This window comes from Notolepis coatsorum, assembly GCF_963971535.1.
Source record: "Notolepis coatsorum genome assembly, chromosome: 18".
Lineage (NCBI taxonomy): Eukaryota > Metazoa > Chordata > Actinopteri > Aulopiformes > Paralepididae > Notolepis > Notolepis coatsorum.
The window spans coordinates 77,357,872-77,376,289 of NC_140182.1; the positions used below are offsets into that span (position 1 = coordinate 77,357,872).

General features: G+C 42.5%; 2 protein-coding genes across 2 annotated transcripts in view; both read left to right on the plus strand.

The window, feature by feature from the left end:
• Window positions 1–340: 340 nt before the first annotated feature.
• On the plus strand, window positions 341–7,802 carry kxd1 (KxDL motif containing 1). Its single transcript, XM_084334834.1, has 5 exons — window positions 341–516; window positions 1,074–1,181; window positions 2,233–2,385; window positions 2,991–3,037; window positions 5,616–7,802. The coding sequence occupies exons 2-5, from the start codon at window positions 1,084–1,086 to the stop codon at window positions 5,870–5,872; spliced, it is 555 nt and encodes a 184-aa protein (XP_084190960.1). The 5' UTR covers window positions 341–516; window positions 1,074–1,083; the 3' UTR covers window positions 5,873–7,802.
• Window positions 7,803–12,059: 4,257 nt separating this feature from the next.
• Window positions 12,060–18,418, plus strand: part of ergic2 (ERGIC and golgi 2) — a 28,061-nt gene continuing 21,702 nt past the window's right edge. Inside the window, exons 1-6 of the mRNA XM_084334267.1 lie at window positions 12,060–12,205; window positions 12,783–12,949; window positions 13,059–13,167; window positions 13,752–13,798; window positions 13,940–14,007; window positions 14,706–14,746. Coding sequence (XP_084190393.1) covers window positions 12,844–12,949; window positions 13,059–13,167; window positions 13,752–13,798; window positions 13,940–14,007; window positions 14,706–14,746 — 371 coding nt within the window. The 5' untranslated portion in view covers window positions 12,060–12,205; window positions 12,783–12,843. The remainder of the gene's footprint in view (window positions 12,206–12,782; window positions 12,950–13,058; window positions 13,168–13,751; window positions 13,799–13,939; window positions 14,008–14,705; window positions 14,747–18,418) is intronic.

Consider the following 18,418-nt stretch of genomic DNA (forward strand, 5'->3'; position numbering starts at 1 on the left):
TAAATTATTTTCTTTCTAAATCAGTCCCCAAAAATATGATTTTAATTTCGAAATTGTGTGCGGATTTTGTATCAAGTTAATTGCGAATTGTAAACGCTTTGATCGCTTCTCATGTTGTAGGCCTACAGCAGTGCCTACACCTATATGAATTGAAAATGGGGGACCCTGATGGAAACAAGACAAACGTCTTTCTCAGGTCTGCATCCCCTTAACAATTGTATGTATTGAGCCGTACTGTATTGTACCCATTCTGCAATCTGTTAAATAAAGTTTTCATTCATTCACAGTTGTAGAATAACCGGAAATGGATGTCATGTGATATTTCTTTTACAAACACGGAAGTGCCTGGTTTTTAGGTTTCAGCAGCCTGGCTAACTGTAATAATTATATGGTTTCAGTTGTTCAACAACGTTAGAAACTCAGTTGCTCTGGTATTTGGGCTGTACGTGGACGCTTTTAACATAACTGGTCATTTACATAGCGAGATTCACGCAAACACCGGTTGTGGAGCCTGCAGTAAGTAGCACGCTTAGCTTAGCACGCAAGCTAATGTCATGTTTATCATTCATATGAGTCACCTAGCTGTAATCAAAAGCTTTATCAACATAAACCAACAAGTATTGTAGGCTCATTTAATACGGCGGGAGTGAATCCCTCCTAGTGAAAATGCATTGAGTGTTGGAATGCATGCAATGTAAGGAATATCAGCATGGCTAGATGTAGACAAGAATCATATTAAATTGATGTGTCCACGATTCAACGGCTTCGGGTTGCTTTTCTTCATTATGTTTTGTTTAACGGTCAAAGTCAATGTTGTTTTTCAGGTGGACTGTTGTTGTTTATGATACACTGCACATATAAGTCTTGTTTTTCAGGTTAACTATGGTTGGTCATGGTTATGACACTACCTTTAACAAATAGAAGTCTTGTTTTTCAAATCGACTATGGTTGGTTATGGTTATGATACACTACATTTAGCAATAAGGAGTCTTGTTTTTCAAGTGGACTATGGTTGGTTATGACGCACTGCTTTTAGAAATAAAAGGTTTCTCAATAGAAGTTTGTATTTGCAGCATCTTGATCATGGTGGAGCCCACAGCTTCTGGAATGTTCTGCAGCAGAATGCTCAGCATGGTGAACTCTGAGGATGTGAACGCCATCATTCAGGCTCAGAGACACATGTGAGTGACGCGTTCTGCTTCTCCAAAAACACACAATGTACAGAATGCAGTTAATGAGTATCTTGCGTTACTTACAATGAAATCCATATTAGATTAGATTAGATTCAAATTAAATTGACAGTACAACGAAAAGAGGTTTGGCAAATGTACTTTTACCCTAAAAGGGTTTAAGCCGAGGAGTGTTCTCTGTGAATGCACAGGCATGAGTATGGTGCAGGCTTTTTTCTAACATGTTGTAGTACCTTCTCAACAATGTACATTTCCAAAAAATGGCCATTCCCCTTTAATCAAACTATTGTCATCCAATTTAGCCTCTGTGCTTCTAGTATACAGCTCACTACAATTAAGCACACTGCATGTTTAGTGGACAGTAGATTAGATTAAAATGTATAGTCATCATACAGCACAAGTACAGTACAACGAAAAGAAGATTGGCATCCAACCAGAGTGCAAATGTAACAGTAAAGTGCAATAGTAATATACAATGTACAGGTGATTAAACTGGGTATAAAATATATAAATGAGTACTACTGAGTAATAGTGCTAATCGGATGCATGTACAGAGTTGTAGTATTGATATGTACAGTGATACAGGTAATGGTATAAAGAGTCGTACTGGCCACAGTGGCCAGCAGCGTAACTAGTAAGAGTAAGTAAGTGATATGTACAGATAAAGATATAGTATCTATAGATATGTAAAAATTATTATGCGCAGGTATGTACAGACATATGTGGATATATATATATATATATATATGGTAAGAATAAATTATATTATATATACAGCATTATTGTACATGCTATCATACAGAGTTATATGGGTTATAAGCAGGTGTATAATTAGGTATAAAGAAGGATTACATGCAGGTATATTCAGACAGATCCATATGTAACGCATCCCTAATCCCTAATGCATGCAGAGTATAATTGTAAAATGCATAGTATGATACAATTTGAATGCTTTCAATTCAGCTGTGTAGTTAATCGGCGAAACACTCTATGAATAGAATGTGAAGATGACTGATGTCTTGCTGAATTCTTCTGACACCAGGCTGGACCGCTTTGAGAAAACCAACGAGATGCTGATTAACTTCAACGGGCTGTCGAACGTACGGCTGCAGCAGATGAACGAGCACTTCCTGCTCCACACCCGCACCTTGGTGGAGATGAAGAAAGACCTGGACAGCATCTTCAGGAGAATCAGGTCGCTATATTTTCATTATTATTATTTTTTATAAATCAGTTTATTTGCTTTTTTATTTACAAAATTGATAAAAAATGTATAGAAAATAAAAAATGTAACATAAACATCCACCACCCGCCCACCATCCCCACAGCCCACAGTGGATCAGGAGGTAGAGCACTCGTCTGGTAATCTGAAGGTTCCAGGTTCAATTCCGGCTCCTCCCGGCAGCGTGTCGAAGTGTCCTTGAGCAAGACACTCAACCCACTAACTGCTCCCGATGAGCAGGTTGGCACCTTGCATGGTCGCCTCCGTCATCGGTGTGTGAATGTGTGAGTGAATGTGAGGAACAAAATTGGATAAAAGCACTATATAAATGCAGTCCATTTATCCACTGCCCCAGCTGAACCGCCCTCCCCACCCAAAATCCCACCACCCACTCCCTCCCAATCCCAGGACACCCACCCACCTCCCCCACATCTCTAAGATACAAAAGAAGAATACAGCATTGACATATTTGATTTCATTCATGCTGTTGATATTGATTGTTTTGTTTCAAAATCAGAACCCTTATTGTTTATTTTGCCTCCTTGTCTCTCTGATGGATATACTCTCCTCATACCTAGGACACTAAAGGGAAAGATTGCCAAGCAGTACCCAGAAGCTTTCAGCAGTGAGTTGGCGTTTTTGTATTATTGCATTAGTCTATCTTACCAGTCTACAACTAGATCCACCAATCGTATCAGTCTGTTCTGCCCTGCAGGAGCTAACTGCAGTGAAACAGAGAAGAATGGCTTTAAAGTTTAAAGTTAAAGTTTTGTAGTTACCCATTTTTCTCTAAAACAGAGGAAAATTGGACTCTTTATCTTTATCACAAGATAAAATGGATATTGAGAAGTTCAACGTCACGTATAACTACATTTTGAAAGGAATTTTGCAGGGCAGTATTGGTCTAAACATCAGTATTCACCCTAAAATGTGTGCTGAATATACCACATATTTACACTTATATATTTATATTACCGCATATATATATATAGTGAAAAAAGTAGTAGAACGCGCTCACCTCACTAGACTTGACACTGGGTGCTGTAACCTCTGATATCATACATAAAAATAGGGAAACAATGTCCAGGCACGCACTCCAGGTTTTTCCAAATTTATTGGCAGCCTGTAATCATGACGTTTCGGTGTGAACACACCTTCTTCAGAATGGCTTGCATGGCTGCCAATAAATTTGGGAAAAACCTGGAGTGCGTGCCTGGACATTGTTTCCCTATTTTTACGCATATATATATACCCATATTGTCTGAATATACCTGCATATTATAACCTCTAATATACTTGCTTGTACATACATCAACCTTTATTTATACTCAAAGACAATTGAGGTCACCCTCATTTTCAATGTCGTCGAGACTTTACAGACATTTCAATGCACACATTTCTACAATATAACAATAAATATCAATAACTATCTATATAGTATAAAATCAGCACACAGATTGACAGAATAAAAAAAAAAACAATGCATAAATTGCAGACATAAGAATAGATATAATTATTTAGATAATATGTTTCAATATGTAAACATTAATAATACAGAATCACGTCTTAGAAGAGTAACTTGTGGTGTTCCACAGGGTTCCGTATTGGGACCCAAGTTATTTATACTTTATTTAAATTATATTTTTACAGTATCGAATATTTTGAAAATTGTTACGTTTGCTGATGATACCAATTTACTTTGTTCAGGGGAGGACATAAAATAATTATTGAAAACAGTAGAAAGGGAATTGATAAAGTTAAAGAAATGGTTTGATAGGAATAAGTTGTCTCTTAATGAAAACAAAACAAATGTATGGTATTTGGTGGTGTTCCTACCGACTGTGAAATTAAACTGAATTTAAATGGAACCTAAATTGAAAGAGTATATGAAACAAAATTCTTAGGTGTGATTATAGATCACAAACTCTGTTGGAAGCCACATATACAATATATCAAAGGTAAATTAGCCAAATCTGTTGGCATTCTGTACAAAACAAGGGAGCTGTTAAATCAGAAATGTTTGCATATATTGTATTTTTCACTTGTGGTGCCATACATGTCATATTGTGTTGAGGTCTGGGGGAATGTTTATAAAACAAATATAGATCCTATTATTAAACTACAGAAAAGAGCTATTAGAATAATAAATAAAGCTAGTTACCTTGAATCGACAAATCCATTATTCATAAAGTCCTGCACATTAAAATGTGTAGATATGGTTTACATAAAAACCTTGGAGATGATTTTTCGTGCTAAGAGTAAGAACCTACCAGCTTGTATTCAATGTCTCTTTCAACCAAGAGAAGGAAAGTATAATTTAAGAGGGTTGTGTATTCTTAAAACATGTAAAAAGGTAAGAACTAATGTAAAAGCTAGATTTGTTTCAATCTTGGGAGTTAAATTGTGGAATAGTCTTAGTGACGGGTTGAAGTTGTGCACTTCTCAGGGGAGATTTAAAAAGGCCCTGAAGGATAAAATAATTCGGGAGTACGGTTTTGAGTAAAACATCAAACATTTATTTTTCTCTTTATTTTTTTTTCTTAAAGAAAAAGAAAAAAAATTATTATATCTTGCAGCATTTTGAATATGTACATTTGTGATTTTTTTATTTTCCTTTTGAAAGTCCACACATGTGTTTTTGATTTATCTGTAAACAAAGACCGAAAATAAACTATTCGTAATCATCATATAAAAGACAATAAAAGTAGTGCAATGTAAATGTGCAGACTTAATAATGGCATAATAAGTACAAAAGTACAATGTCGCTCGAAGGCATGTGAACCCCCCCGTGGAACAGTCAGTCCCCCAAAACACCCCACACATCAAACCCTACCACATCCCCATCCAAGACGCACCCCCCGATAAAGCACATCATGACCAAAGGAAAAACATTAAAACAGCCTGTGCGCTGTTATATATATACTGTATTATATATATATATTTATTCTCACGCATATATACCTATATTCACCTGTCTGTACTTACCTGCATAGTCCCTTACTATATCTATCTGTACATATCCTACTCTTATTAGTTACGCTGCTGGTCAGTAATAGTCATCACCTGTACATTATAGCTGTTGCACTTTACTACTACATTTGCACTCTGGTTGGATGCCAACCCTGTTTTCGTTGTACTGTACTTGTGCTGTATAATGACAATACATTTGAATCTAATAAAAACCTCCCCTGTCCCCCACAAAGACGTCCATGAGTCGCCCATCCTGGAGGACGACGATGACGAGTTCGATCCCATCCCCCCCAGCGTCGCCACGACGACCACCACCGCCACCTCGGAGCAGAGCACGGAGTCCTGTGACACCAGCCCCGACGTCATCTCCCCCACCGTGAGCCGGTGCTCCGAAGATCTCTCTCAGGAGCTGCCCGACACGCCCACCTCCGACATCCCGGAGACGGCCGTACTGAGGGACGAGGGACCAGACTCGGTAGCCGCGGAGTAGACGGACGTCGCGCGGCAGGGCGTCACGTTTTGAACCTCGCCTCCTCTTTCAGGCGCACTGTGATGCCTGTATTGAACATGATTGGACGTGGCAGTCCTCACGGTCCCTAAACCCCAAACTCTAATATTAACACTTTATCCAAAGGGAGGCCACTCTGTACGTTTGATTTTATTTGTGTATGTGTGTAGAATTTGCCCTTTTTTTATTGACGCCAGCTGAATCTTTGAGTTGAATTTTGGGACGGGGAGGCCACACACTAGAATGGAGGATTTTTTGTAGTCACGCTTGCTTTCTCTGTGCTTGTCCGAGAATGATCAGACGATACAGAGGATTCTTGTGTTTTGAAGATCTGAACCCTGCGTTACTGGCGGCAACCTGAGCACAATGGGCTTTTAAATTATATGAATTCTGAGGATATATTTGACTAGAAGCAAATATTGTTGGTCAAAGCTATTTGAAAGTTGGATTTTATTAAAGCGGTACATAAACCATCTGGTCAAGGTTAGGCCAGTATTATTACATGGCCAATACTAATATTGCTCTTATTGCAACTACATCATCCAAAGACACTTTTAATAACAGAAATGATGCTTGATAATGTAATGAAGGTTTCAGTATTAATTAATTAATATATTAATGCGTATACGTTGCCAGTACTAGTTAGTTATGCATTTATTAAAAAATTGTGTTGCACACTCATACGCAGAGTTGGAAGACGTACCAATAGGCTTGTTTGAGATTGGTGAGGCCTGCGCAGTTTTTACTACTGCCTTGCCAAGCGTGTTGCGTGACGGTTAGAATGTTGTCCGACTTACTCTGGAAATCTGACTAGGCGAGCCGTGGAAATCTCACGGGAGCAAGCCACGCGCAGTCTTTACCTCTCACCTGACTGCTTGATGCAATGCATGATGGGAAACGACTTGCTCTCGTCTGCGCAAAGCGCCCATTGGCTCAGAAAAGTTCACCACCCACAAGGAAGTTATGAGATGTCTATCAGATAGACGTCTCATTCTTATTATTATTGGATACAGGAGTTTGTGTACCAAGAGCTTCTTCAAATAACGTTATCTTATCCATCATTATTCCAAGATAAACTTCATGAACTGTCAGACAGACACCAAATTATTTTGATCAGAGTACTGACATTCACAATTGAATGCTTTACACATTCCTCATAAATGCTGTCTTAATAACCATCTCTGTGTAAACTATAGAATCATCAGTCGCAGTCAACCAGTACCTGCTAACGGGTCGGACCCTTTAGCTCACCTGGTTGACGCGGCTGTTGCGGAGCACAAGATCATCAGTTAATTTCCCTCTCCGGTCACAATTCTCCCCCCTCCTCAGTCACACGGGGTCCCCCAAGGCTCAGTCCTCGGCCCCCTGCTCTTCATCTGCTACATACTCCCCCTTGGTCACATCATCCGAAAATTCAACCTCGACTTCCACTGCTACGCCGACGATACCCAAATCTACATCGGCACACAGTCACCCCACAGTCACATCGAGTCCTGCATACTGGTTGACTGTGACTGATGATTCTATAGTTTACATCTGCAATGGAGTTTATATCAAAATAACAATATCAACCCCCCTGAATAAATAGTTGGTGATTGCTTCAAGTCGATTCTACAGACGGACTGTTTCTATCATTGGAATTAAATAATTATAATGATAATAAATACGAGAATTATGTTTTGCATTTAGTCATGACTCAATGAGCAACCTGAGCATTACCGCTCATATGTACAGTATACTTCACTTAGCCGTCTGGATCACCTGCCGACTCCTCCCCCGGCTGCAATCGGCTACTCTCGCTTGTATTCAAGGCGAGCCGAAAGTAATCTCAAACAAGCCTACTTTTTCCAGGCTGTGAGACAAGCAGGCATAGAGGTAGCCCCTTTCGTGATGGTGATGCACGCCAACAAGGTTTGGCCGAGTGAATCTACAGTCCCTGGCTTCCCAATAGGAAACCATCCTATTTTAACTCTGAAGAACTGGTCCGACGCGAAACGTTTGTTATAATAATAATAATTTCAAAGGTACTCACAGTTGCATGAGGGTCTTGGACAGAGAATCGCAATGGTTTGAAAGCTCGGCGTTGCTAATAAACATTTTAAATATTTTTTAGAACACCGCAATGAGGAGTAGGGTATATCTGCAGAGCCGCCCTGCCGTCTCTGATGTTTACATGTTTATAGAAAATATTTAAAATGTTTATTAGCAACGCCGAGCTTTCAAACCATTGTGATTCTCTGTCCAAGACCCTCGTGCAACTGTGAGTACCTTTGAAATTTCTCTGCGATACTTGTATAACAAACGTTTCGCGTCTGACCAGTTCTTCAGAGTTAAAATAGGGTGGTTTCCTATTGGGGAGCAAGGGACTGTGGATTCACTCGGCCAAACCTTGTTGGCGTGCATCACAGTCACGAAAGGGGCTAGCAAGCATAGAGGCAGCTTTGCGTAGGAGTGTGATGTTGTTGTGATACGTTTAACTTGAGGTAATAAATGTAGATTGTGATGACCTCTTTGTAGATGTCTTGCTATAGCATGTTTTCTATCCAAAGCGACTTGCAAATTGTAAACAACTAGTCAGCCGGATTGATTGAAAACTTTACCGACATTTACCGGGGCCAGTTTCTAATGGCAGCCCCCCGTAGGTGCTCTTTGAGAGCGGTTTTGAAAGAGGGTAGGGATTCACATTATTTTACGGCTGTGGGTAGGGCGTTCCACATTATTGTGGCATAATTGCGAAATGTGTTTAGTCCCTTGTTAGAGCCAAATCTGGGTTGAACATGATTTGTGGAACTCCCTCTGGTGTTGTGGTCGTGGAATTAATTCACTGACCTTTGGGAAGTATTTCGACATGTACATGGGTTATGATCTTAGTGGTGTGTATCTTGTAGACTGATTGATTGAAAATGTTATTAACAGATTGCAGAATGGGTACAATACAGTACACCTCAATACACACAATTGTTAGGGGGATGCAGACCAGAGAAAGACTTTCGTCTTGTTTACATCAGGGTCCCCCATTTTCAATTCATCGTAACATATATGACATACATGACATACAGATACAGTACTGCTACATCTATACATTTATGACATACCAGATTTACAAATACAGTACTGTTTGTGATACAAAAAGAGTTTAAGAAAAAGAGAGTATATACATTTGACGAAGAAACTGTACATTGGAGGAGGTGGGGGGGGACTTTACATTGGAGGTGGTGGGGTGGGGGGGGGGGTGGGTAGGCGGGGTGGGGGTAACTGTACATTGGATTATCCACAAAACCTTACTTGGTTCCAAGAAGAGGGTCTCGTGTATTACTGGGTTAGGACATTTACTGTACATTGGAGGGGGTTGGGTTAGGACATTTACAGGGGCCAGTTTCGAATTGCAGTCTCCCGTAGGTGCTCCTTGAGAGTGGTTTTAAAAGTGGGTAGTGATTCACATTCCTTTACAGCTGTGGGTAGGGCGTTCCACATTGATGTGGCATAATTGCGAAACGTGTTTAGTCCCTTGTTTGAGCCGAATCTGGGTTTAACATGATTTGTGGAGCTCCCTCTGGTGTTGTGGTCGTGGTATTCACTGACCTTTGGGAAGTATTTTGACATGTACATGGGTACCTTAGTCGTGTAGTGTATCTTGTAGACCAGGCCCATTGCAAGTTGCTGTACTCTGTCGTCTACTCTAAGCCATCCTAGGTTGTCAAAGTGGGCAGGGTGAGGTGGGTTCTAGGAGTAAGGCCAAGCAGTAGTCTGACCAGTTTGTTTTGTGATGTTTGTCATTTTGTTTTTAGCGCCTTTGAGGTGCTTTGGTACCATGAGGTGTGTATTGAGCTGTACTGTATTGTACCCATTCTGCAATCTGTTAATAAAGTTTTCAATCAATCAACCAATCAAAGGTGCACACATAGTCGTAGTACCCTTGAATGAGTGCTCCTGCCAGAGTCTTTAGGGTATTCTTGTTTACCAGAGAGGAGATCCGGTACAAGAATCTAGTTCGTTGGTTGACTTTTTTGATTACATTGGATGCCATTTTGTCACAGGAAAGATTTGCCTCTAGGATGGAACCTAGGTATGTAATTTCATCTTTCCTTGTGACAATATTGTCACCCACTGTAACAGAGAAGCTGTTGGCCTTGCTGAGGAAGGGGACATCTCTGGCAGCTAAGGGTCAGTGACATTGTTCGTCAAATAGTGTCAAACTTGAGTGTTACACTCTGTGCATAGTAGTATAGACAGCATGTTCAAGTTCTTCAAGTTCAAGTTCTTTAATAGTTGTCATACAGAAGTACAGAATACTTTCATACAAAATGCTTCTTACTGTTACGCTCCAGAGACTGTGCTAAACAAGATAGTATCAAATAACATAATAACATAATATAGCATGAATTTAGAAGAAGAAAATGAGGTCACAGTTGTTCGGTATAGACATATGTACAATGTTCTGAGTTACCATATAATATACAATACACAACTATGCAGTGTACTAATGTACAGTACTATCTAGTGCAAAGCAGAAATGGGATGAGGTACAATTTTTGGTACAATTTACAGTAAGGTGTACGAGTTGTAGTGCAATCCTTCATCCATAAATATAAAGTGTGGGGAGTGGGTGCTACAGTGTGTTTGTTTAAAGTGGGTGTGTGCTATAAAGTGTGTGTAGTGGGTGCTACAGTGTGTTTGTTTAAAGTGAGTGTGTGCGTGTGGATGTGTGTGCTATGTGTGTTTGGTGGTTGTTGTTGTGTAGTGTTCATTCATTGTTCGTTTAGCAGCCTGATGGCCTGGGGATAGAAGCTACTTCTGAGTCTTTCTGTGCTCGCCTTGAGACTCCTGTATCGCTTGCCTGACGGCAGCAGTTCAAAGAGGCAGTTGTTCGGGTGGCTCGAGTCCTTAATAATTCTCTTAGCCTTCCCCTTGCAACGCTTGTAGTAAATGTTCTGGAGGGTGGGGAGCCCCCCTCCGATTGTGCGTTCGGCTGAACGTGTCACTCTTTGTAGTCTGCTTTGGTCTTTTGCAGTGCTATTCCCAAACCAGGAGGTGATGTTGCCGGTCAAGATGCTCTCTATTGTACATGAGTAGAAGTTCTTAAGGATCTTCTGGCTGACTTGGAACTTCCTTAGGCGCCTGAGGAAGTAGAGGCGTTGTCGTGCCTTCTTCACCACACTGTTAATGTGTATGGTCCATTTCAAGTCCTCGGATATGTGGGCTCCGAGGTACTTGAAGCTGTTGACTCTCTCAACCGGTGCCCCGTCGATGCTGAGGGGGCTGTAGTCCTTGACCCCCGACCTCCTGAAGTCCACAATCATCTCCTTTGTTTTGCTGACGTTCAGGGAGAGGCTGTTTTCCTGGCACCATCCCGCCAGGACCTTGACCTCTTCCAGGTAGGCCCTCTCGTCGTTGGCAGAGATCAGGCCCACCACCACTGTGTCGTCAGCAAATTTGACGATTGTATTGCTACTCCGCTGAGCCACACAGTCGTGTGTGTACAGGGAGTAGAGGAGGGGACTCAGAACACAGCCCTGGGGGGCCCCTATGTTGAGGGTGATGGATGAGGAGGTGCAGTTGCCTGCTCTCACCACCTGGGGTCTGCCAGTCAGGAAGTCCAAGACCCACTGGCAGAGGTCATAGCCCAAGCCCAGGTCCCTGAGCTTGGCTATGAGTATGGAGGGGACTATGGTATTGAATGCCGAGCTGTAGTCGATGAATAGCATTCTCACATAGTTCCCCTGCCTCTTGTCCAGGTGTGATGCTGCTGTGTGCAGCACATGGGATATGGCGTCCTCCGTGGACCTGTTGGGGCGGTATGCAAATTGCAGGGGGTCCATGTTGATGGGGAGGGAGGAGCAGATGTAGCCCTTTACTAGCTTCTCAAAGCACTTCATGGCTATGGAGGTGAGAGCTACAGGGCGGTAGTCGTTGAGGCAAGCAGGCTTGGATGTAGCAGTATAAGTAGTAGCAAGGTACATACTTGTAAAAAGACAGTAAGAAGGTTTGATGTTAACATTTAAGATATTATTTGATATTGTTATATATATACGAATTCATGTTTTGCGATAACTGAACTACAATAATTGGATCTGAAATTGTTCTTTCTTAATCATGCTATACCATTTAGCTACCACAGGAGGGCGATCAATCTAAATCAACGCACTTCTAATTAAGGGTCAAAGGGTAAGACCGTTCACTACATTGGTAACCAGCCAGGGGCTGTACTGTACTACTAAATTACTTATACTCCATGTTTCGGATAAGTTTAAATCCTCCAGATGCAATAAAGAGCGTATTAATCATGGATTGATCAGACGGCAGGATCGATTCGAGGTATTGTTCCATTCATCCGGACACACGGTGCTCCGCGATCGTTGTAGTTCGATTAGAGAGTGAGACTTTGGATAGATTACCTGCAAGGCTGCATCTGTCATCCAGCTAAACTAGCTAAATGTTACTTAGCTTGGTACTATTGGGCAACGTCAGCACACGGCAGCTGTGTAGTTGGGGGGGGGGGGGGTAAACAAGGTCGCTTTAGATTTAGAAGAAACGAGGAAGCACGTGATGTAGCTAAATATTGTGCCACTTATATTGTGTACTTCCGCGTTTCATGGTGCTCGTGAGGGGGGCGCCGATTCGAGTCTCATTGTATTTATTTATTTGATTCGGATAAAATGAATGAATGTTGATTAGAGCCTTGACGCAAGTGGCTGTAGGTAGCTAAGTCAAGGCTAATCGACATTAATTCACGCGCTCCCTGTCCCCCTCCCCCGGCTCTCTCCCACCGGCTCAACATACCGGAAGTGTTGCGGTGCTACCATAGATATATGGGTGCTACGATAATAATGAGCTGGAACTGACAGCTGGCGCAACATCAATACACGTCAGTTTTACCTTTGTTGATCTTTAGTTCCTACATGAAGGAACGCCTGCCTCCAAATCGGTGAATTACTACAGCCACACTCTTCAAGATGAGGAGACTAAACAAGAAGAAGGCTCTGAGCCTTGTGAAGGAGTTGGACGCGTTCGCCAAGGTTCCCGAAAGCTACGTGGAGACAACAGCGAGTGGTGGAACAGGTAATAACAGTGCTGTAGCTCACTGCTTTGCTTCATTTATTCATTCAGGTTTCTATCTAATGGAATAGTATACGAATGACAAATTCTCCACGACTTGCTATCTTTCTAGTTTCTCTGATAGCGTTCACCTTCATGGCCATCCTTGCCTTTCTGGAGTTCTTTGTGTACAGAGATACATGGATGAAATATGAGTATGAGGTCGACAAAGATTTTAGCAGGTAAGATGACTGCTGAGTTGAGTTGTGTATAATGTTGTTCAACTCAGACTGTTAGACCTGCGGTTTTAAATATATCTATACGCTTTTATTGTTGACTTATTCCCTAGAGAGTTAAAGGTGCTGTATGTTGTTAAAATAAGTGATCTGCATGTTAAAATAATAAGCTCTACATTCCGACAGCCATCAATGTCTGGTCAGTAACATGGTTCTCCCAGTCCCTCCACTCTGCAGTAAACTGAAAACTTTTTCTGGAATCCAGTTCCCACTTTATTCAATCAGGAGAGAGAACTCCACACTGAAAACATTTTGCTTGAAACAAATAAAATAATCTGCCAGTACAGTAAGCTAATTTGGCTTGGTAAGATTAACTGAAATAAGTACAAATATCTAGGCTTCTCTCTCCTGATTGGATAAAGTGTGAATGGGATACCAGAAAATGTATGTTGTGTTTACTGCAGAGTGGAGGGACTGGCCTGTCAGAATGTAGAGCTACTTAACACTTACAGCTACTTACTTACAGCAAAGACAAAACAATAATTCACCAGCTACTTCCATATTAACCTCCATTTTCCTTCCAATTTCAGTAAATTAAGAATAAATGTTGACGTCACAGTTGCCATGAGATGTCAGTGTAAGTACCTCTGTCTGAACCCTCATGGTTCTTTAATGTGCTGTAGCCTACTAGAGTGTGATCTAATTCCATTAAGATAACACTTTTTTACTTCCAAGCCCAGCTTACCTGATTGACTTGTGTGTCCGTGGACGACTGCAGTTATAGGTGCTGATGTTCTAGACCTGGCAGAGACCATGGTTGCATCAGACGGCCTCAAGTACGAACCGGTGAGTCTGGACAGTATGGCCTCGGTAGTTAACATGTCCTCTAATAATATTGATTATTATAAGCTCAGGAAATAAAGTGAAACACTTAGACAAACTTAAAAACCAAGCGTGTCAACTAGGGTTGGGTACCGAACTCTGTACTTTTAAGGGTACCGGCCGAATTACATCAGTACTACAGAGTACTACTGATTCATGCTAGATCAATTGATACCAAATTTCGGCACCTTTACATGTTTAGTATAAGAGTGTAATATACTAGACAAGAGAGCGTTTTCCCAAAATATATATATATTACTCTCCCGTCTCTTGGGTCTTTGGAAAGACCAGACGAGGTCAGATGAGTTTGATAATATTTACTGAGGATGGCCAGATAATGTTTATATTTAAACATTTAAAAACATAATACATGATCATGCATTTATTTTGTGTAGTGTGTTACAACAATAAATGACAATGTTGAAATTGAGAAGTTTGGACACATTTTTTTTTACAACTGAAAAAAAAGTGTTGTTACAGAGAATTAAGTATAGAAAAAAGTTACTGTTGGGATACCAAATTCCAGGAACTGGTACTGGTATCGGTTCAAATGTGAACGGAACCCAACCCTAGTGTCAATATCATAGCTTGTGTTTAATTCAGGCGATTGTGATGTAATTCTACACTTCCTGGATTTAAATGACATTTCTTTCATCTTTCAGGTCAACTTTGATCTTTCTCCTGAACAAAGACTGTGGCACATGTAAGACATGACTCCTCTATAAACCACTGACACCACTTCCTCCCCGCTAAATTAGGAAAGTTATGAGTCCTAAACATTTTATTTAATTTCAAACCTTTATTTAAACTCGAAAGGCAACTGAGGTTTCCCTCATTTACGGTCACGTCGAGTGTACATACAGAAATGAGCAAAAAGAAAAAGCATATAAAATCCTAACGATAAGACAACAAGACGAGGCAAAAAAGAAGGATAACAAATCAATTAAAACACGTACAACTTAATTGACAAAGGTTGGAGATCAAGGTCTTAAACTCTGCAACAGAGGGGAGAATCTCAAGCTTTAAGGACTGTTGGAGTTCATTCCATGAACTAGAGGGGCATCATAGCAAAATGCAGATTTACGCTGTTCAGAGCAAACTCTGGGGACCTTAAGGACCAGCCAGTCACTAGAACAGGTTCCAAAATTCCAAATAATGATGTAGTATAAAGAGGTATCTTACTAACAAGGGCCTTTTTAAAAATGAACAAATACCAGTGTTTGTTGCGCTTCTGTCAGAGAGGACAAACCAACCTTCTCATGAAGGACATGGTGATGAGTGTCTTGTTATATCTGATCTGGTAGTATAACAAGGAATAATCACAGACACGGAGGTACTCCGTAACGAGGCTTTATCTTGATAGCAGGTAAAAACCATAACAACACAGGTGCGCAATCACCACGTACATATACAGGGCGAGTACGGCGATCGCCCTGGGACAAACCCAACCCAATACATAACATCTCCTCCCCACTTAGCATAATGGTACCCCTAAGTTGCAACAGCCCGCATGGCAATACAACATCATAATAATATATATATATTTTTTTCTTTTTCATTTGCCCGGTCAACAACATTCCAAAAAATCTAACAGTCCACTCTCCCCCTTTCCCATTTTGGACACAGACTTTTTTTTTCTTCTTTTTTTTACAGTTTTTTTTTTTTTTGTATAAGTCTTTCATTTAGGTAAGTCTATAGATCCAAACGAATGGGTGGCCGCCGTTCCCGACTTGGATATCGGCGGTCACCACTGTCCATTTGTGGCGTCGGTGGCATGGACTTTGGTGCCGGGGTGTCGGCGTCATCATCACCCTCCTGGGTGGGTGAGGCCACTGTAGGCTCTTCCAGGGAAGGCAAGTCAATTGACACCGGCTGCATAGTTGGAGTGTCATTCAAAAACAGCTCTGTAATTCCAGCAGTGGATTGGGGTTCCCTAGGGGTCTCTACACTCCCCAATAACTGCTCTGTGTGCCGTTTCCACACCAGATCGCTGTCTGTCTGTACTGTATAGGACAGCGGTCCTGTCTGTCGGACTACAGTGGCGGGCACCCACTTCGGTCCACGATGGTAGTTCCGTGCCAGTACGTGGTCACCAGCACTGAAAGCCCTGGTCTTGGCTCTCAATGCTCTTCTTCTTACTTGCTTATCCTGTTCATGCCACACAATTTCTGCTTCCTCTGGTGGTCTGAGAAGATCCAGGTTGGTGCGCAGCGGTCTCTTAAGGAGCAGTTCTGCTGGGGATGCCTTGGTGGTTGCGTGTGCGGTGTTCCGGTAGGTTAAGAGGAAACCGTGAAGGCGTTGGTGGAGACTACCTTGTCCCTGTGACGCCTTTAGGCTGTGTTTCAAAGTCTGCACAAATCTCTCAGCTAACCCATTAGTTGCTGGGTGGTAGGGTGCAGATCTAATGTGTTTAACTCCGTTGACCTTTAAGAAAGTGTCCATCTCCTGAGAGATAAATTGGGGCCCATTGTCACTCACCAGTTGTTCTGGACACCCGAAATGGCTAAACATTTCCCCCAGTTTCTCAATGGTCCTCTCAGCCGTTGTGGATTTCATTATTGCCACTTCGGGCCATTTGCTGTGGGCGTCTACCGCCACAAGGAACATTTTCTCTTCGTACGGCCCAGCAAAATCAACATGTAGCCGTTTCCATGGCTCACTTGGCCACTCCCAGGGGTGTAGTGGTGCCGGCTGGGGTGCATTACGGACCCGCTGACAGGTGGGGCATGTCTTAGCCTTTTCTTCGATGTTGCTGTCCAGCCCGGGCCACCAAAAATAGCTACGTTTGACCTCTTTCATACGGACCATGCCACAGTGTCCCGTATGAAGTTGTTGTAGCATGGACTTACGCAGCGAAGGAGGGATGACCACTCTTCTTCCCCAGAGCAGGCACCCAGCTTGAGTCGACAGTTCATGTTGTCTAGAGATGAAAGGCTTGAGCTCGGGTGTGTCCTTCATTCTCCCCCCCTTTACGATGGAGTCCATTACTTGTGAAAACACTGGGTCATTCCTAGTGGCCCTCCTCACCTGTTGCGCGGTGACTGGTGCATTCTCCACTTGACTGAAATAAAAGATGTCAATCTGACCCGGGCCTGGCTTTGACACGGGTAACGGTAGCCTGGAGAGGCCGTCTGCGTTACCATGCAATTCTGACTTCCGATATTTAATTGCATAGTCATGGGCAGACAAGAGCAATGCCCATCTCTGCATCCTGCTTGCTACGAGCGGTGGGATGCCCACATGCGGACCTAGTATGGTCGTGAGTGGCTTGTGGTCGGTCAGGAGTGTGAACCGTCTCCCGAAAAGGTACTGGTGAAATTTTCGTATGCCGAACACGATGCTTAGTGCTTCACGCTCTATTTGAGCGTAATTTGATTCAGCCTTGTTCAGTGTTCTGGACGCAAAAGCAATGGGTTTCTCTACCCCATCCAGCATGATATGGGAGATAACCGCCCCTACTCCGTATGGGGATGCGTCACAGGCCAGCTGTATCGGCAATGCCGGGTCAAAGTACGTTAAGGCCTCTGACCTCAGCAGCGTCTCTTTTGATGCTACGAAAGCCTTCTGACACTCCTCAGTCCAGGCCCATGGCTTCTCCCGACAGAGCAGTTGGTGCAGCGGCTTCAGCGCTGTCGAGAGACCCTTCATGAATCGTCCATAATAGTTCAGTAGTCCCAAGTATGAACGGAGTTGGGCCACATTTTGGGGGGCAGGAGCCTCCACAATGGCCTTAGTCTTTGAAGGAGCCTTGTGCAGCCCTGCAGCGTCAATTACATGGCCGAGGTATTCGATGGAAGACTGAAAAAATTCACATTTCCCTTTGTGGACTCTGTCCATAATCCTGCAGCCTCTGCAGGGTCTCATCCAGGTTCTGAAGATGGTCTTTGTCATCCTTCCCCGTCACCAGGATATCATCTAGGTAGCATTGTACCCCAGGCAACCCACACAAAATCTGATCCATCGCCCTTTGGAACAGAGCAGGGGCTGAGGTTATCCCGAATGCCAACCGACAGTACCTGAACAACCCTTTGTGGGTGTTAACCGTCAGAAACTTTCTGGAGTCTTGATCCACGTGCATCTGCAGGTACGCATGGCGGAGGTAAATTTTACTGAATTTCTGGCCGCCAGACAGGCCAGCGAACAAGTCCTCGATAAGAGGCAAGGGGTATTTCTCCACTTCCAGCACTGGGTTCAATGTAGTCTTGAAATCACCACATACCCTTATTTCCCCATCCTTTTTTACAATGGGCACGATGGGGGTACTCCAATCGCTGACGCTAACTGGCTCCAGCACCCCACTTTTCACCAGAGCATCCAGTTCCGCCTCCACCTTGGGCCTGATGGCGTAGGGCACTGGCCGCGCTTTCAAGAACTT